General features: G+C 43.7%; 1 protein-coding gene across 1 annotated transcript in view; it reads left to right on the top strand.

The window, feature by feature from the left end:
* Positions 1-1430: 1430 nt before the first annotated feature.
* Positions 1431-16406, top strand: part of LOC138769677 (transmembrane protease serine 3-like) — a 30852-nt gene continuing 15876 nt past the window's right edge. Inside the window, exons 1-8 of the mRNA XM_069948286.1 lie at positions 1431-1442; positions 5493-5546; positions 6828-6942; positions 7236-7373; positions 9307-9450; positions 12966-13110; positions 14701-14823; positions 15004-15047. Coding sequence (XP_069804387.1) covers positions 1431-1442; positions 5493-5546; positions 6828-6942; positions 7236-7373; positions 9307-9450; positions 12966-13110; positions 14701-14823; positions 15004-15047 — 775 coding nt within the window. The remainder of the gene's footprint in view (positions 1443-5492; positions 5547-6827; positions 6943-7235; positions 7374-9306; positions 9451-12965; positions 13111-14700; positions 14824-15003; positions 15048-16406) is intronic.

Raw genomic sequence — 16406 nt, 5'->3', positions numbered from 1 at the left:
TGTAGATGGCCAGGTTCATGTGTTTCACTTACCTGGAGAAGAGATGGCACCAGAATGCATCGGAAGGGGCAGTGTAATGGGCAATGATCTAGTGTGAACTGCTAGGTCGGCGTTCATTTACTGGACCTATTAGGCTCTGTTCACACTAGAAGTCTATGCGAGGCTCGTGCGTCTCTTTTCTCCCCACTGAAGAATGGACATGTCAATTCTTCAGCGCGGAGAGGTACGGAGAGAGGAGGCGCGCGAGCCTCCCATAGACCCCCAGTATAACACGGAGGCTGGAGGGATTTCGCTGCGGAGAATTACCAGAGCCTTAGACGTAGACGGTCTTCTCTCTTGTGCTCCACAGCTGAGCCCAAGATAGAAGACCAGGAGCGGGGAAAGGTAATGTATCAAGTGTTTGGCCAATCGTTAGCTGTCGGACAATTTTAGGTTCAAACCTAAATCAGCGAATAGCCAATGATTGTCTGATCGGCTGATTATTGTCATTATTACACAGAGCGATAATCAATCTGTGTAATAGGGCCCTAAGTTCCCCCTTTCATGGCAGTGGAATCCTCTAATAGCAGTGCCCTCTTCCATCAGGATAATGCCCCGGCTATACTGCAGACACTTCAGAAAGAGAGAGACAGGAGAAAGTGGAGATGCAGCCTCCAGATTCCCAAATATCAATCTGATTGATCATCTGTGGGATCTGATGCAGAACAAGTTCCATCCATAGAGGATGCAGCTCACACTTTACAGAATGTAAAGGAACTAGGGCAGGGGTTGAAAACTGTCGCTTTCCAGCTGTTGCAAAACTACAACTCCCATCATGCCTGGACAGCCAAAGCTTTAGTTTTGCAACACCTGGAGAGCCAAGGTTCCCTACCCCTGAACTAGGGGAATATTTATTTCTAGGCAGTTGGTTGTAATGTTATGGCTGTACATAAACCGTCCTAACCTGTAAGGTTAATGTGATGTAATTTGAGGGCAATTGTCTGTCTGTAAGGTGTAATTTTGGGGGCAGCTGTCATCATACCCACTGATTTGCACTCCTGCTAGTTTCCATTAGCCCCCTTCTCCAGCCACCCCACAATAGTATCAATGTATCACACAGACAGCTGTATATCATGGCCCTGCCTGTAACTCAACACCCATAGAAGACACCTGATATAACCCATGGCTCGTCTTCTCAGTATGTGGCCAGCATGCACAGGGAAGATCTCACCGCTTTGTGTTAGGCTGTCATTTACTCTATCCAGGGGGATTTTCTATAGGGTTGCTGCAGAGCTGCAGTTCTCCGACACATCAGCTATTACAATTCTTGCAATTTTTTTTTTTAGCATGTGAGCAATGTGGCTGCGAGAAGCTGGTGACATCAATGCTAGAGGGCTTACAGAGTGTGGCCCTGCACAGGAACACAGCAAGTAACAGTGGAATGGCCCCTCATGATGACAAAGGTAAGTCACCTATATCATCACCTATAGGGCTACGATACCAGTCATAGGACGCTAACGTCACATATACATGCATACATTTCTGGAACTTCTGTAATGAGATCAAGAAATTATTTTGCGGATAGGGGATTCCTGGAAAAATCCCTTTAAAGAGATAGGCAGCCACTTTACCGTGTACGTTATGTTTTCTGCCTTGCTGTCAAGATCTCTGTTTGCTGTCAGTGAATAAGAGCACTAAAACAGAGAACGCTGTCACAGCTAAAAGTTTGCTACAGCTGTATCCACTCTCATGTGTCTAAATAGCCTAGACACCCCCAGATGGGACACTTGGGAGTTACAGAAACAATGTAGTCGCATGCATAACTTCCATTACCATCGATGCTAATATGCAAATTATGTAAAGCGGCCTCCTCTGCTGTTGTTGGTGTTAGATCACCTCCAGTGACTGCAAGCAGCCTGGGCCTCCATCCCAAGATAGGTGCAGAGGTGCGACCCACATTTATTAGACATTTTATGCCTTTAGGATGCGTTCACACTGAGGAATATGGGCTGATCACCCGCCACAGATTTCACCACTCGGGTGCATCTCTGCCCGTGCCATAGACTCCATTCTATGGTCAAGCGTATTCCACCGTTTGCCAGGGCAAGCATCGGAATCCATGGCAGGTGATCGCACCCTAAGGGTATGTTCACACTACGGAATCTGTATAGATAAGTTCCGGCGAATTACGTGGTTTGTACTTTTTCACGGCAGCGCGCCTCTCCGTCTGTGCCATAGACACCATTCTATGCACAGGGAGGATTCTGCATTCCGCAGAAAGAATTGACGTGTCAATTCTTTCGGTGGAACGCTGAATCGGCCTGGCCATAGAATGGTGTCTATGCAGCCGACGGATATGTGTGCCGCCGTGAACGGGTAAGAGCCACGGAATCCGCCATAACTTATCCGCGTGGATTCCATAGTGTGAACCTACCCTCATGGTGTAGCGTAGCAGACTCGGCAGAGGCATTTGGTGAAACAACCATATACAACATGGATTATGTTCTTAGAAGTCTCAAACATAATGTGAACAGAGCTTTACCTGCACTGATTACACTGAAACAACTATTAGGACAGAGGAGACATTTGTGCTGCTGATGTGTGTATGTCATACAGCAGGGATGGGGAACCTTCAGCACTTCAGGGGTTGCAGAACTACAGTTCCTATCATGCTTCGGCAGACAAAACTTTGTATTCAGACATAATGGGAATTGTAGTTTTGCACCAGGTGGAGGGCTGCAGGTTCCTCATACCTGTCATGATGGATAGACACAATTAAAGCAAACCCTCAGCTGTTAGATGTATCAGGCTCATAAATGCACCAGAATGTCTGTGTCCTTGTGATGGGTGACCAGATATCATTGTGACCATTACACCATTAGGGAGAATAGGGTGAACCTAAAATGATTTGTGGTTTACTTCTATTAACAAATCTCAAGTCTTCCCGTACTTATTAGCTACTATATGTTATCTCTGGCCGAGACAGGAACTGACCAGAGCAGGGGAGGTTTTCAATGGGGATTCCCTGCCTGTTTTTCTCCTGATGACGTTGCTGTTGCAACGAAACATGTAGAGAGGGGGCAGATTGTGTTTTACCTAGCATTCACCCAGTATGAGGTCTAATTGTGTGGCATAGTAACTGTAGACTGTGCCGTGATATAGATAGGAGGATAATCATATCTCCAATAGTTTAGACATTGAACTAGCATCCTGGGTGTATTGTGATTTTAACCAGTTCACCTACTATTTTAATATACATATTGATTAAAAGTTACATTTTATTTATTGGGGGGTGTTGTATAAAGGGGGTTTGTACCCCGGGCCTTGGCCTGAGGGTTTAGTGTTCTGTATTAGTTTGTAACCCCTACCCGCCTGTGAGAGAGGCGTGTAATTTGTTCCCATAGAAAACCTCTCCTACTCTACAGAGTTCCTGTCTCGGCCAGAGATGTCAGCAGAGAGCACTGTGTCAGAATGAAAATAAAACAACATTTCCTGCATGACATACAGCAGCTAATAAGTATGGAAAGACTTGAGATCTCATAAGTCGATTGCCACAATCAGATTTACAATATCTCTTGCAAAAGGTATCAACACAAAACGTTGTTTTGTGTTCAGTTTCAGCTCAGTGTTCAGCACCATGGACAACACATTTGGCATTTCAAATAGCTGTGCGTTACAGGGAACATTCCCAGCTGTTGTTGCAACTCTGCGTGGATCACTTCTGAATAAAAAATGTGATTGACTTACAATTGATTCTGATACATTTGTGATCTAATATGCTACATGATCACCTTTCATATGGAAAAACTTGCCCTTGATCCAATATGGTGGCTTTTAAGATTGCAGCCATGTTCTGGACATAGCCTAAAAGATAGAGGCCAACAGGGCTGGTAAGTCAGGAAGCCAAAGCACTGACTCCTTCATATGGCTGCACCTATCAATACACAGTGACAGTGCTGGAAGTCCTGGGCCTTCTACAGTGTAGTGCTGGCACAGGTTACCACAGCTCATCTCCTATTGAATTAAATAGGAACCTTGCTTCGGTGACCCGTGCTACCACTACACAAAACTTTTTCCTACACTACACAAAAGTTATAGTCCTTAGCCCTTTCCAACTTATTTATTATATCCAATGCAAAAAGTGCTCAGCCCTGTCTCCAAAGGGTCTGACAGTCCATCTAGCAAGTGTAAACAGCATCCATAGATGGTAATGGTGATTTAGTCAGATTTTTACTCCACTATGACACCATGCAGCATTTCAACCCTAATGGAGGTTGAAACATTGCATGGTGCCATAATGGAATAAAAATGATTAAATTACCATTACTACCTATGGCTGCTGTTTACACTTACTAGAACACTACACAGTAGACATCAAAGGACTTCTAGCATCATTCACTGTGCATAGGTGCCGATGTAGCAGATCTACTACACACAGCTGATTGGGAGGGATGTCAGGGTGGATAAGACATCAATGTAATAAACCATGACAATAACTTTGAAGAAAAGATAATTATACAATATTAAGATTTTTTTTAAGCTGGAGTTGGGGCCATTACATTTCTGCTGACTCCAACTTCAGCCACAACTAGCTCTGACTCCGACTCCACAGCCCTGCTGGCCCAGCCACATGGTGTGCTTACGGTATCATCTGCTTACTTGCTGTTCATTATAGAATGTCACTGGGGGCCGTAGGAGTTGGGTTGAGAAGGACTCTTGGGAACAGAGTCAGGTGGCTGTAGAGTGGCCCTCCTCCTAGGTAATGGTGGGGTTTTCCTAAATTGAGCATTGTATGTAATGTTGGAAGTTAAAATTCAGGTTGGGTTGGGTTGTGATGGTCTGAGTGATGGTGTGATGGTACTGTCTTGTGGTCATGTGAAGCTGACATTGGCTGGGCTGCTGTGAAATTGTCTAAATTGTGTGATAGGTTCCAAAAACCTGGGTGAAGTCAACACTGTCCTGAATATGTGGAGGATGCACTGACCTGGGCTGCTTGTGGAAAGTTTTTTTTTTTTTTAAATCTCCTCTGATTAGAAACGTCAAGAAAAGAGACTAGTGGCACAGTGAACTGTAACCTCTGCCCATGTGCACCATCAACAAGGATGTAACCATCAACAGTTGTCATGTCAGAAAAATACTACAGTCTACAATCCTTTCTTTAAGGCGAATGCAACACTACTCGAGAACCCCATGTTACAATTGTTCTAGAACCCTACCTATAATTTTGCAGTTAAAGAATACTGGGCCCGGTCGGTATGGCTGTATCCATGTTTTCCGGGACTTCTCAGAGCTGCATCATACTTCTGCAGCCACCAGTAATCAAATGCCGTCCAAGACCGTGATTGAGGTTTTCTTCATCTCTACTACTACATAAACGTCCGGCCCACAGCTAGTGCATCTCATAACCAGCTTAAGATTCTGTGAAAATATTTTTCACTAAACAATAATTCTGTGTGACAAAATGATATTTTATAATTTTATATGTCATATTCTACTTCCTTATGTTTTTCTAGGTATCAAAAAGAATCTCCATATTTGATATATTCCCAGAAGACAACAGAACACAGGTGAATGAATGCATCACAAATATAGGGGAAAGGCTGAGATGGAAAAGCACAAAAGTGATTTTGCCCACATGAGGTCACCGCAAATTAAAGTGTATACAATCCCTTTAAGGGTACGTTCACACTTACCGGATCCGCAACTGATTTTCTGCTGCGGATTTGCAGCGGATCCCCAGCAGATCCGCAGCAGATTTTATTTAAATAACTGAACACATTATCAAATCTGCACCATCAAATCTGCTGCAGATCTGCTGCAGATCTACTGCGGATCCTGTAAGTGTGAACGCACTCTAAAGGAGAAGTCCGGACACAGACCCCTTTTTTCACAAGTGCTGGGGAGAGGGAGATAAAAGAAATAACATGCTCTCACCTCCCCCGCTCCAGCGCTGGTGGCCGTGCACCTGACACGTTACAAGCCGGGTCCCGACTCCGGAGGGGTGAGAGCACTTGTGAAAAAAAGAGGTCTGCGCGGACTTCTCTTTTAATATCACTTTACAATTCATATGTAACTTACTAAATGACATATTCTGTACTTAGTTACAATGTGTATTCTACATTGTGCTCCACTCACTACTCAGCCGCTGGAGTCACTGTGTATGTATGTTACATTACTTATCCTGCACTGATCCTGAGTTACATCCCATATTATACTCCAGAGCTGCACTCACTATTCTGCTGGTGGGGTCACTGTGTACATACATTACATTACTTATCCTGTACTGATCCTTAGTTACATCCCGCATTATACTCCAGAGCTGCACTCACTATTCTGCTGGTGGAGTCATTGGGACTTGGGACATTCATTGTTGTCCAAAGGCTCGCCGCAACCGACAGATTTATGAAGCAAACCATCTTTTTTTTTTTCTACAGGTTTTCTATTGTAAAAACAAGCCACTTATAGGGTGGCGGGATGGTCGAGTTTTAATTTTGTCCTGTAAAAAAACTGCAAATTTGACGCAAAACAAACAGACACAACAGCCTAATGGCTTAAAATGGACGTATTATTTGTAATTAAAGCCCATTATGTTTTATATATATTATTTTATAAATGCTTCATTTCATTTTTCAAAGTTGCTTTTTCATTGTTATTTTATCCTTTACTAGCATAAGAAAATAATGTGGTAAACCCCTTAAATTCTTTATTTTGTTTGTCTGAAACCTGAGGTCGCTTGTGGATTTCCCCTGACCAGACTGAACTTGCTGTTAGCACAAGTATTCTCTTAGTGGTAGTTTCCATGGGACATATCCTGACTCGACCTCTTCTCTTCCTGTGCTCTCTGTCAGGATGTGACCCCCTCAGGTGCTTTCGGAGAAGAGTCCTCGGTGGAGACCAGTGCAGTTCAGCCAGTGGATGAGGCGGCCATCATCATCTCCGCAGTCACTGACTTACAGAACCAGAGTGAGGACACATCTGGGCATCAACAAGAGTTGATGGGAGATTTGGGGGTCATTGCTGACTAGGTCAATGTTTACACTGTGGAACTAGTGAAGTAAGAAATGAGGGAATGGAGGGGTATCAAGATAGGGATGTGTCTTAAATCCAAAATGTTTTAGGTGTAACTTGTAGCAATATGACATGCCAGAAACCAGTTATATAGGTCTGTGGATGACAGTGAGCACAGATTTTCCTGTTGTTGTCACCATCCTACTGACAGTGAATGGAATAACATATGTTATTGTCTCCTGGGATAGATGTTCCTGGATCGGAGACTTTTTGCAGCGCAGAGGAGAAATCGCCCCTATGTCCCCTACATCGTATGTCCAGAATCCTTGTCCACGTCTCCATCATCCTGTCCATTGTAGCAGCAGCTCTGTCTGTCCTTCTGATCTGTAAGTAAGAGAAAATGTATACTCTGATCCATAGCATGTCACATGAAGGAGGGCTCTGGGTAAGAAGAGGGAACTTTCATGATGTAATGATGTGACTGCTTGTCACTCTCTGCAGGATAGAAGGGCTACAGCAGGAAAAACATCACCACCCCTACATAGCCACACACCTTGTCCGTTATGTTCCATACTGCACTGCTACTACTACTACTACCACCCCTACACAGCTACACACCTTGTCTGTTATGTTCCATACTCCACTGCTACTACTACTACTACTACTACTACTACTACTACTACTACTACTACCCCTACACAGCTACATACCTTGTCTGTTATGTTCCATACTGCACTGCTACTACTACTACTACTACTACCACCCCTACACAGCTACACACCTTGTCTGTTATGTTCCATACTCCACTGCTACTACTACTACTACTACTACTACTACTACTACTACTACTACCCCTACACAGCTACACACCTTGTCTGTTATGTTCCATACTGCACTGCTGCTGCTACTACTACTACTACTACTACTACCCCTACACAGCAGCACACCTTGTCCCTCATATTCCATACTGTACTACTACTACTACTGCTACTACTACCTCTACACAGCTACACACCTTGTCCGTTATGTTCCATACTCCACTGCTACTACTACTACTACTACTACTACTACTACTACTACTACTACTACTACTACCCCGACACAGCTACACACCTTGTCCGTTATGTTCCATACTCCACTGCTACTACTACTACTACTACTACTACTACTACTACTACTACTACTACTACTACTACTACCCCTACACAGCTACATACCTTGTCTGTTATGTTCCATACTGCACTGCTACTACTACTACTACTACTACTACTACTACTACCCCTACACAGCTACACACCTTGTCCGTTATGTTCCATACTCCACTGCTACTACTACTACTACTACTACTACTACTACTACCCCTACACAGCTACACACCTTGTCCGTTATGTTCCATACTCCACTGCTACTACTACTACTACTACTACTACTACTACTACTACTACTACCCCTACACAGCTACACACCTTGTCTGTTATGTTCCATACTGCACTGCTGCTACTACTACTACTACTACCCCTACACAGCAGCACACCTTGTCCCTCATATTCCATACTGTACTACTACTACTACTACTGCTACTACTACTACCTCTACATAGCCACACACCTTGTCTGTTATGTTCCATACTGCACTGCTACTACTACTACTACTACCACCAGTCCTATACATCCGCACATCTCCTGCCTTGTCTGTCATGTTCCATTCTGTACTAATACTACTACTTTCCCTACACAGCTGCACATCTCCTGCCTAGCCCATGATTTTCCATACTGTACTACTACCACCACCACCACCTCTACTACTACCCTACACATCCACATGCCTTTTCCATCATGTTCTATACTGTACTACTACTATCCCTACACAGCCGCAGATTCACAGTGATAGCATCATACACAACTTTTTAGAGCAATCTGATGTTTTTAATTTCAACAAAATTTGACAGCTGATTCTGTCTAATTGATTCAGGGATTCGAGAAATTCTCTCATTTATAGTCCCTAATAAACCTTTGAGGTGTCGGGGGGCTCCCCCCATGCAGGTGACAGCAGCAAATTTCCTATGGAGTTCTCTCCATTTACACCCAAAGCTGCATTCACAGTTCTCTAGGCAGCCAATAGTTGTCCCTTTTTCTTATCCTATCATGTGACTATGGTTCATTATGTGGCTCAGATAATGTTACAGAGAATTACTGTATTAAACCTCCTATTCCGGGTACATAAATCAGTGTTTTCCACTTTGCATGGTATATAGGGGAACTTGAGCTTATTCTTATATTTTGTACTTAAATATTATAATTTTGCTGCCGTTCCTCACAGTGCAGTATTTCTATCATCCTGCGGTACATCGAGCCTGTCCTGACTATTTGGAGGCATGCGCTCCCTTGTTAAACTGTTCTCATGCAGACGGTGCCAACCTCTGCCCACCTAGCAGACAGCCAAGCAATCGGACCCTGACCAGTGGTGAGAGAGGGTGTGATGATTGCTTCTGGTACATATACTAATGCATGTTCTATCTACATGGTGTGGGGATTATCCAATGGTGTGTTACACTGCTCTCTTTTCTCTATTAACTAAGGCTATGTTCACACGTCGTATGAGACCAGCCGTTCCGTGACCCCGACCAGGTCACGGAACGGCCGGTCTCTGGCCGGATCATCTCGGCCGGTACTTAAAGGAGAAGTCCGGCCAAAATTAATTTTTGATATGTTGTTACGTATGAAAAGTTATACAAATTTCTAATGTACATTAATTATGGGAAATGCACATATAGAGCTATTTCCCTTAATTTAGTAGATCAGGAAGTGTTAGAAATATCTCTGAAGAAGTGACGTCACGACCCAGGGTGTAATTCCTATGGAGTGTCCAGCAGGGGGCGCTCTCTATATAGAAGTCTATGGGACTTTATTGTTTCTATGGGTTTCTATGTAATGTAATGTAATGTAGTGTACAGTGCTTTATTGAATGAATACATCTATGGAATACTTTGGGGAGCAAGTGTCCTTGCTCCCCAAAGTATTGCATAAATGTATTCATTCAATACATTCAATACACAGTAAGCCCGCCGATCCGCCGCATTTCCGCCGCATTCCCGCCGATCCGCCACACGCTGATCCGCCGCATTCCCGCCGATCCGGACCATATACATTGAACTACAGCTCCCATCATCTGCTTATAGTGTGAACAGGTGATGGGAGCTGTAGTTGGGTAATGGATATGACATGCCGCCGGGCGCAGGGGGGAGCCGCTCAGTACACAGGAGCGCTCCCCCTCCTCCTCCTCCTTCCGGGATAACTTCCGCCTATACCAATGCTGAGTCCCTGCCTGGCCGCCGCTCTCCGCTCTCCCCCCCATACATACCGGCTCCCGATGCATCCTGGTGTCCGCGCTGATGCCGGGAGCCGGTATATGTGAGCGGAGAGCGGCGGCCAGGCAGGGAGTCAGCATTGGTATAGGCGGAAGTTATCCCGGAAGGAGGAGGAGGAGGGGGGAGCGCTCCTGTGTACTGAGCGGCTCCCCCCTGCGCCCGGCGGCATGTCATATCCCTTACCCAGCTACAGCTCCCATCACCTGTTCATACTAGAAGCAGATGATGGGAGCTGTAGTTCAATGTATATGGTCCGGATCGGCGGGAATGCGGCGGATCAGCGGGAATGCGGCGGATCGGCGGGCTTACTGTGTATTGAATGTATTGAATGAATACATTTATGCAATACTTTGGGGAGCAAGGACACTTGCTCCCCAAAGTATTCCATAGATGTATTCATTCAATAAAGCACTGTACACTACATTACATTACATTACATAGAAACCCATAGAAACAATAAAGTCCCATAGACTTCTATATAGAGAGTGCCCCCTGCTGGACACTCCATAGGAATTACACCCTGGGTCGTGACGTCACTTCTTCAGAGATATTTCTAACACTTCCTGATCTACTAAATTAAGGGAAATAGCAGTGTATGTGCATTTCCCATAATTAATGTACATTAGAAATTTGTATAACTTTTCATAAGTAACAACATATCAAAAATTAATTTTGGCCGGACTTCTCCTTTAAGTACCGGCTGGATGATCTTTCCGGCCGCAGAGCTTTGATGGTCCCGTTACACGGAGCAATTATCGTCGTTGGTTGTTCGCTGAAAATCCGCAGTTCACATTGTCCAAACAGTCTTTCAACGATTCACCCTACGTGTGAGATAGGCTTAAGCTATCTTAAAATGATCGTAATAGCGAATTTTTCAAACAATATATTGTTCCATCTAAACACTGATCGTTATAAAAACGCATTGTTACTTCGAAATCATTCGATTGCGCAAATTATCACTCCGTGTAAAGGGACCATAAGCACTCCTTTTTCCTTATGGCACCACGGACTATCCTGTGTACAAACACTAAGGCTGCGTTCACACTACGTATACTGTATTTCAGTCAGTATATTTTAGTCAGTATTGCAACCAAAACCAGGAGTGGATTAAAAACACAGAAAGGATCTGTTCACACAATGTTGAAATTGAGTGGATGGCCGCCATTTAATGGCAAATATTTGCTGTTATTTTAGAACAACGGCTGTTATATTGAAATAATGGCAGTTATTTATTGTTATATGGCGGCCATCCACTCAATTTCACCATTGTGTGAACAGATCCTTTCTGTGTTTTTGATCCACTCCTGGTTTTAGTTGCAATACTGACTGAAATATACTGACTGAAATATACGTAGTGTGAACGCAGCCTTAATAAGCAGGTCGTGTAAAACAGAGTAGATTAAGGGGGTTATCCAGAGATTATATATAACATATCACTGATTGTTTGTGGGTCTGACCCCTAGGACCCCACTGATCACAAGAAGGGGGGGGACTTGTGTTCCTCTGAGGTGTTAGGGCCCTATTACACCAACAGATTATCTGACAGATTGACAGAAATGGATTTGAAAAGAGGAAAAATCTCAGTATTTCCTATATTACCTGTTCTCTGTTTCTAGTCCATTCCTGGCTTTGGCTCAAAAAATCTGTCAAATAATCTGTTGGTGTAATAGGGCCCTTAGGGCTTATGGATAGGTGATAAGCCATAATCTTGGGATGACAGGAAAATAACATTTTAAATGCAGCTTTGGCTGTGACTACAGCATAATACATGATAATGCTGACGGTCAGTAAGGAAAGCAAATTTTATGCACCAAACTCAGTTCCCTTGAAATGAATTGAGCTGAAAGTGTCACTGTCCTTTCATTTTTTTCAGAAATCAATAGTCCAGTCGATTTTAAGAATCTTTGTTATTGGGTTTATTAGGCAAATATGCCATTATCTGTATTCAGAAAGACTTTCCCCAGCCCCCCCCCCCTCTCATCCACTGCTCATTATCAGGAAATCTTGACTCTTTTACAGGGGCCCTGTCTGTTCTATGGAGAGGGGAGGGGGGAGGAGGAAGTAGGGAGATTAGTTGGCAGCAGAAAGCAGAGAACAAAGGATTGCACAGCTGGACCTGTGTGAAAGCCGGTATTCAGAGGTCAGAGAGGTCAGTGCTGAGTCTTAGGAGATAGCCTGGTGATGTAGCTGTAAATTAACTCTTTGTTGTCCTGTTTTGGTGCCTCATTTCCCTCAACCCCTTCCCTCTCCATAGACAATAATGAAGACTGGGGGAGAGCTTCAAACTGCTTTTTCATTATAAAAATGCAATTACAAAGTTTCTTAAAATCGCCTGTTTAAACAACATTGATACTTTAATTGTGAACCACACCTGAACTGGAGACAAGAGTCATCCTGTTGTCTCTGGAAGACAGTGGTCATGTTTTTCCAATGCCTGGATAACCCCTTCAAGAGGATGCTTTCGATTTGTGTGTGTTTTTGTAGTGTGAATGCGGATACATACATTTGCCCTGACTAGAGGCAAGGCTGAATCATTAGGTGTGAGGATATAATTGCATTTAGCATGGGTTGTCCTATGAATGAACACTGTCCCCTTTGGTTGTCTTATCAGAATACAAGAATCCAGTCCTGCTGCTGACCAGCCGCTCACTGCTCCAGTTATACAGTGTGAACAGCGGCAGGTATTACACAGTGTGTCACCAGGGCTGGCAGACCACTCATGGCTGGACGGTGTGTAGAGAACTGGGCTTTAATAGGTAATAAAGAGGGACTCTCTGACTCCTGCTGGCTCTCCCCCTGCCTTATTCCTCCGTAGGGTCCTATTAGCCTGATCAATAATGTAAAGAAGTGTCGATCTGCTAGATCGGCGCACGTTTACTGAGCCTATTACACAGCTCGATTATCGTTTAGTAAGGGCTGCACAGACATCACTAGCGATATTCATGTAGCCCTTGCCCTAAACTGTTATACATTACCTCTTCACACTCCCAGTCTTCTCGTCTTCTCTGCTTTCTTCCCGGCGCTGCGGCTGCAGCTTCGGAGCGGCCTGTTTGAGCTGACAAGCCGCTCAGCCAATCACTGGCCGGGACTGATGCAGCCAACGATTGGCTGAGCAGCCTGTCAGTTCACACAGGCCGCACTGAAGCTGCAGCCACTGGGCCAGGAAGAAAGCAGAGAAGACGAGAAGACTAGGAGTGTGAAGAGGTAATGTATACAATGGTTGGTTGAGCATCGCTATTACACCTAGCAATGCGTGGTCGGCAGGCAATGATTTTGGTGTCAGACCTAAAGACACAGTCAGCCGATGGTCGTTGTCATTGGCTGATCATCCTCTCTATTACATGAAGCGATAATCAGCCAAATTGGCCTGATTCGACCGATCAGCGCTCCGTGTAATAGGGCCCTTAGTCTTGACTCCTTATATGAAGAGTTGGGTGTATACTTTGTGGCAGATTTACAGCAAAATATAAAAATTACAGTTACAGTTTTTTTATTTTTCACTTTTAATTTGCATAATCTATAGCTGCAGCAGAACATGTGCAACAAATATGTACAATTTGGTGCAGAATTTATACTTTGGATTTTGGTGTGGATGTGATAGATTTGTCAGGTGCATAAAATATGCAGCATTTACATTACATGTGACCATAACGCTAGAGCTACACACCTAGTAGCATTCCTTTTAAGTGAATTGCCAGATTTCAGACATGGGTCAGCCCTAGACTGTCAGACAAATCCTAACCCATATTAACTTGATAATTTCTATCCATTTTCTAGAGGATCATCCTATTTGCTTTTACACATGCCGATTATAACCAACAAGCCTTTACTTGGCTGATATGATCTTTTGTGGGCTGCTAAAATCATTACCAGCGTCACATTTTTTTTAAAAATATTGTTTTATTTTCACCTAAAATTATGGCCATATTTAATTTTGTTTTTTTACTGTGTATGTTTGAACAAAGCCTAGGGGTACGGGGACATATAGCATACACGAGGACAGTCCACCGCATTAACATTTAAAATCCATAGCAGAAAATATGCCCTACATTGTGGATTATAGATTTTGGTAAGAATTATACAACTAATAATATTAACAATAATAATAATAGTAATAATAATAATAACCAGTCTTAATATCCACATTTGTGATTTTATTAAAGATTTAGCTTTTCTTTTGTCATGGGGGAAAGGCCACAATTAATCAACACCATATCCAACACCACTTCAGCACTTGTATGAATAAGTGTGCTCACAAAAATACTTATAAACCCTCTTGGTCTAAAAACTTATAAACCCTCTTGGTCTAAAACCTTATAAACCCTCTTGGTCTATTCCCTTCCCAGCCACACAGTATTATCATCCCCGCTGCCCCTCAGTGCCACAGAGCCCGCCTGCCTGGAATCCTTCGCTGTGATGAATAAAACCAGTTCATCCCCCAGTAACCTGGATGGGTTCCTCAATCCTGTGTAAGTAATGCATCCAATAACCTGACACCAGGGGGCGCTCAGCTTCCAGAAATTATCTTGTTACAAGGTTACTGGTGAGTGTGTTCATAAAGAAAATGATACAAGATTTGTAGTCTATAAGTATTAATGTATTATTGCTGACATTAGTATTGTCATACTTTTTATTCTTTTATTTTATAGAGAAAACTGTCCAAATGAAGAAGGCGTATCACTGCAGTGCACAGGTAAGAGGCCCATTCTAGTGAATCTCTGACAACCCATCAGAACTGGACGGGTTCCATCTTTCCGAAGAATGGACGGGTTCATTCTTTGGGCTGACGGCGGAATCTGCCTGACCATAGAATGGGGTCTATGGCACAGGTGGAGATTGAAGCGGGAGCGAGCAGGGATGAGCAATGGAATCCGCCGCAAGTCCTCTGCGTATTTTCCTCAGTGTGCACATACCCTCACTCTTAATTGAAAGAAGTGCATTTGTCTTTCTAGAAAATTCATGGATTTGTGGGTCTGAAAGGGTTTCTCCTTGAGGACAACTTACCTTCTGCTGCCACCTATAGGAGGTCTAGGCGTGTTAATGTTTGGTCCTTTTAAGTGACTTGAAATATGACAGTGGAGAACTGCATGGCCTATAGGACTTTACATGCCTATTGGCTCTCCCCAATAATATCTGAAATGTCTTTAACCCCTTAACGACCAAGGGGGTAAATGTACGCCCTGGCGTCGTTAAGGGAGTTCAGAGGGGGGCCGAATGGCGACACCCCCTCTGAACTGCCGCGATCCTGGGTGCAATTTGCAGCCCGGGACCGCGGCTATTAGCGGGCACAGTCCAATCGCCGTGCCTGCTAATGAGCTTTTTAAATGCAGCTGTCAAAGTTGACAGCTGCATTTAAAAAGCTGCTTTTCCGGTCCCTCTCATCTTTCCCGGGCCGGGGTCTGTGCCATAATGTGTAAAATCATAACAAAAAAGGTGCCACTAGGAGGAGGAAGAGGGTACATTAAACTTACAAAACACATAGGGCCATCAGCCAAAAAAGGCTCCCTCTATCTTGTAATTCTCCCACTTATAGTTTTTATGTAAACTTCAAAATAATAAACAATAAAAATTAACTTTTATTAATATTCTGGTAAAACATTCGTGGCGAGATACATAATTTAAAAACACAGATGCCAGAAATAAGTGTGTTATAATAGTTAATTAATGTCCCCACTATACAGGAGCACTACAGTAATCACCCATATGCCAACCCTAGAAGGGATGAGCCAGGTATTCAGTAGTAAGCCATAATAGTCACATAAGTATAATATATCTCAGTGAAATCAACTGATAGAGTGACTATCACATAGCGATCACTGCAGCTATCTGCACTGGGTGCACCTAGGAGTCGCCTGTAGCGGTGCTCCTCCAGCTAGTGAGACAAGTACCATGGCCACCAGTGATCAGGACTCCGCTACACGAGGGAGTCTCGCTCTCCTCAGTAGCTAATGAATAGCGTATAGAGTCTAAGGGCCCTATTCCACCAGATGATTATCGTTCAGATTATCGTTAAATCGTTCGAATCTAAACGATAATCGTTCGGTTGAAATGC

This window comes from Dendropsophus ebraccatus, chromosome 12 (assembly GCF_027789765.1).
Source record: "Dendropsophus ebraccatus isolate aDenEbr1 chromosome 12, aDenEbr1.pat, whole genome shotgun sequence".
Classification (NCBI taxonomy): Eukaryota; Metazoa; Chordata; class Amphibia; order Anura; family Hylidae; genus Dendropsophus; species Dendropsophus ebraccatus.
The sequence above is the reverse complement of the archived record's forward strand: the minus strand, read 5'-3'. Positions and strand labels throughout refer to the sequence as shown.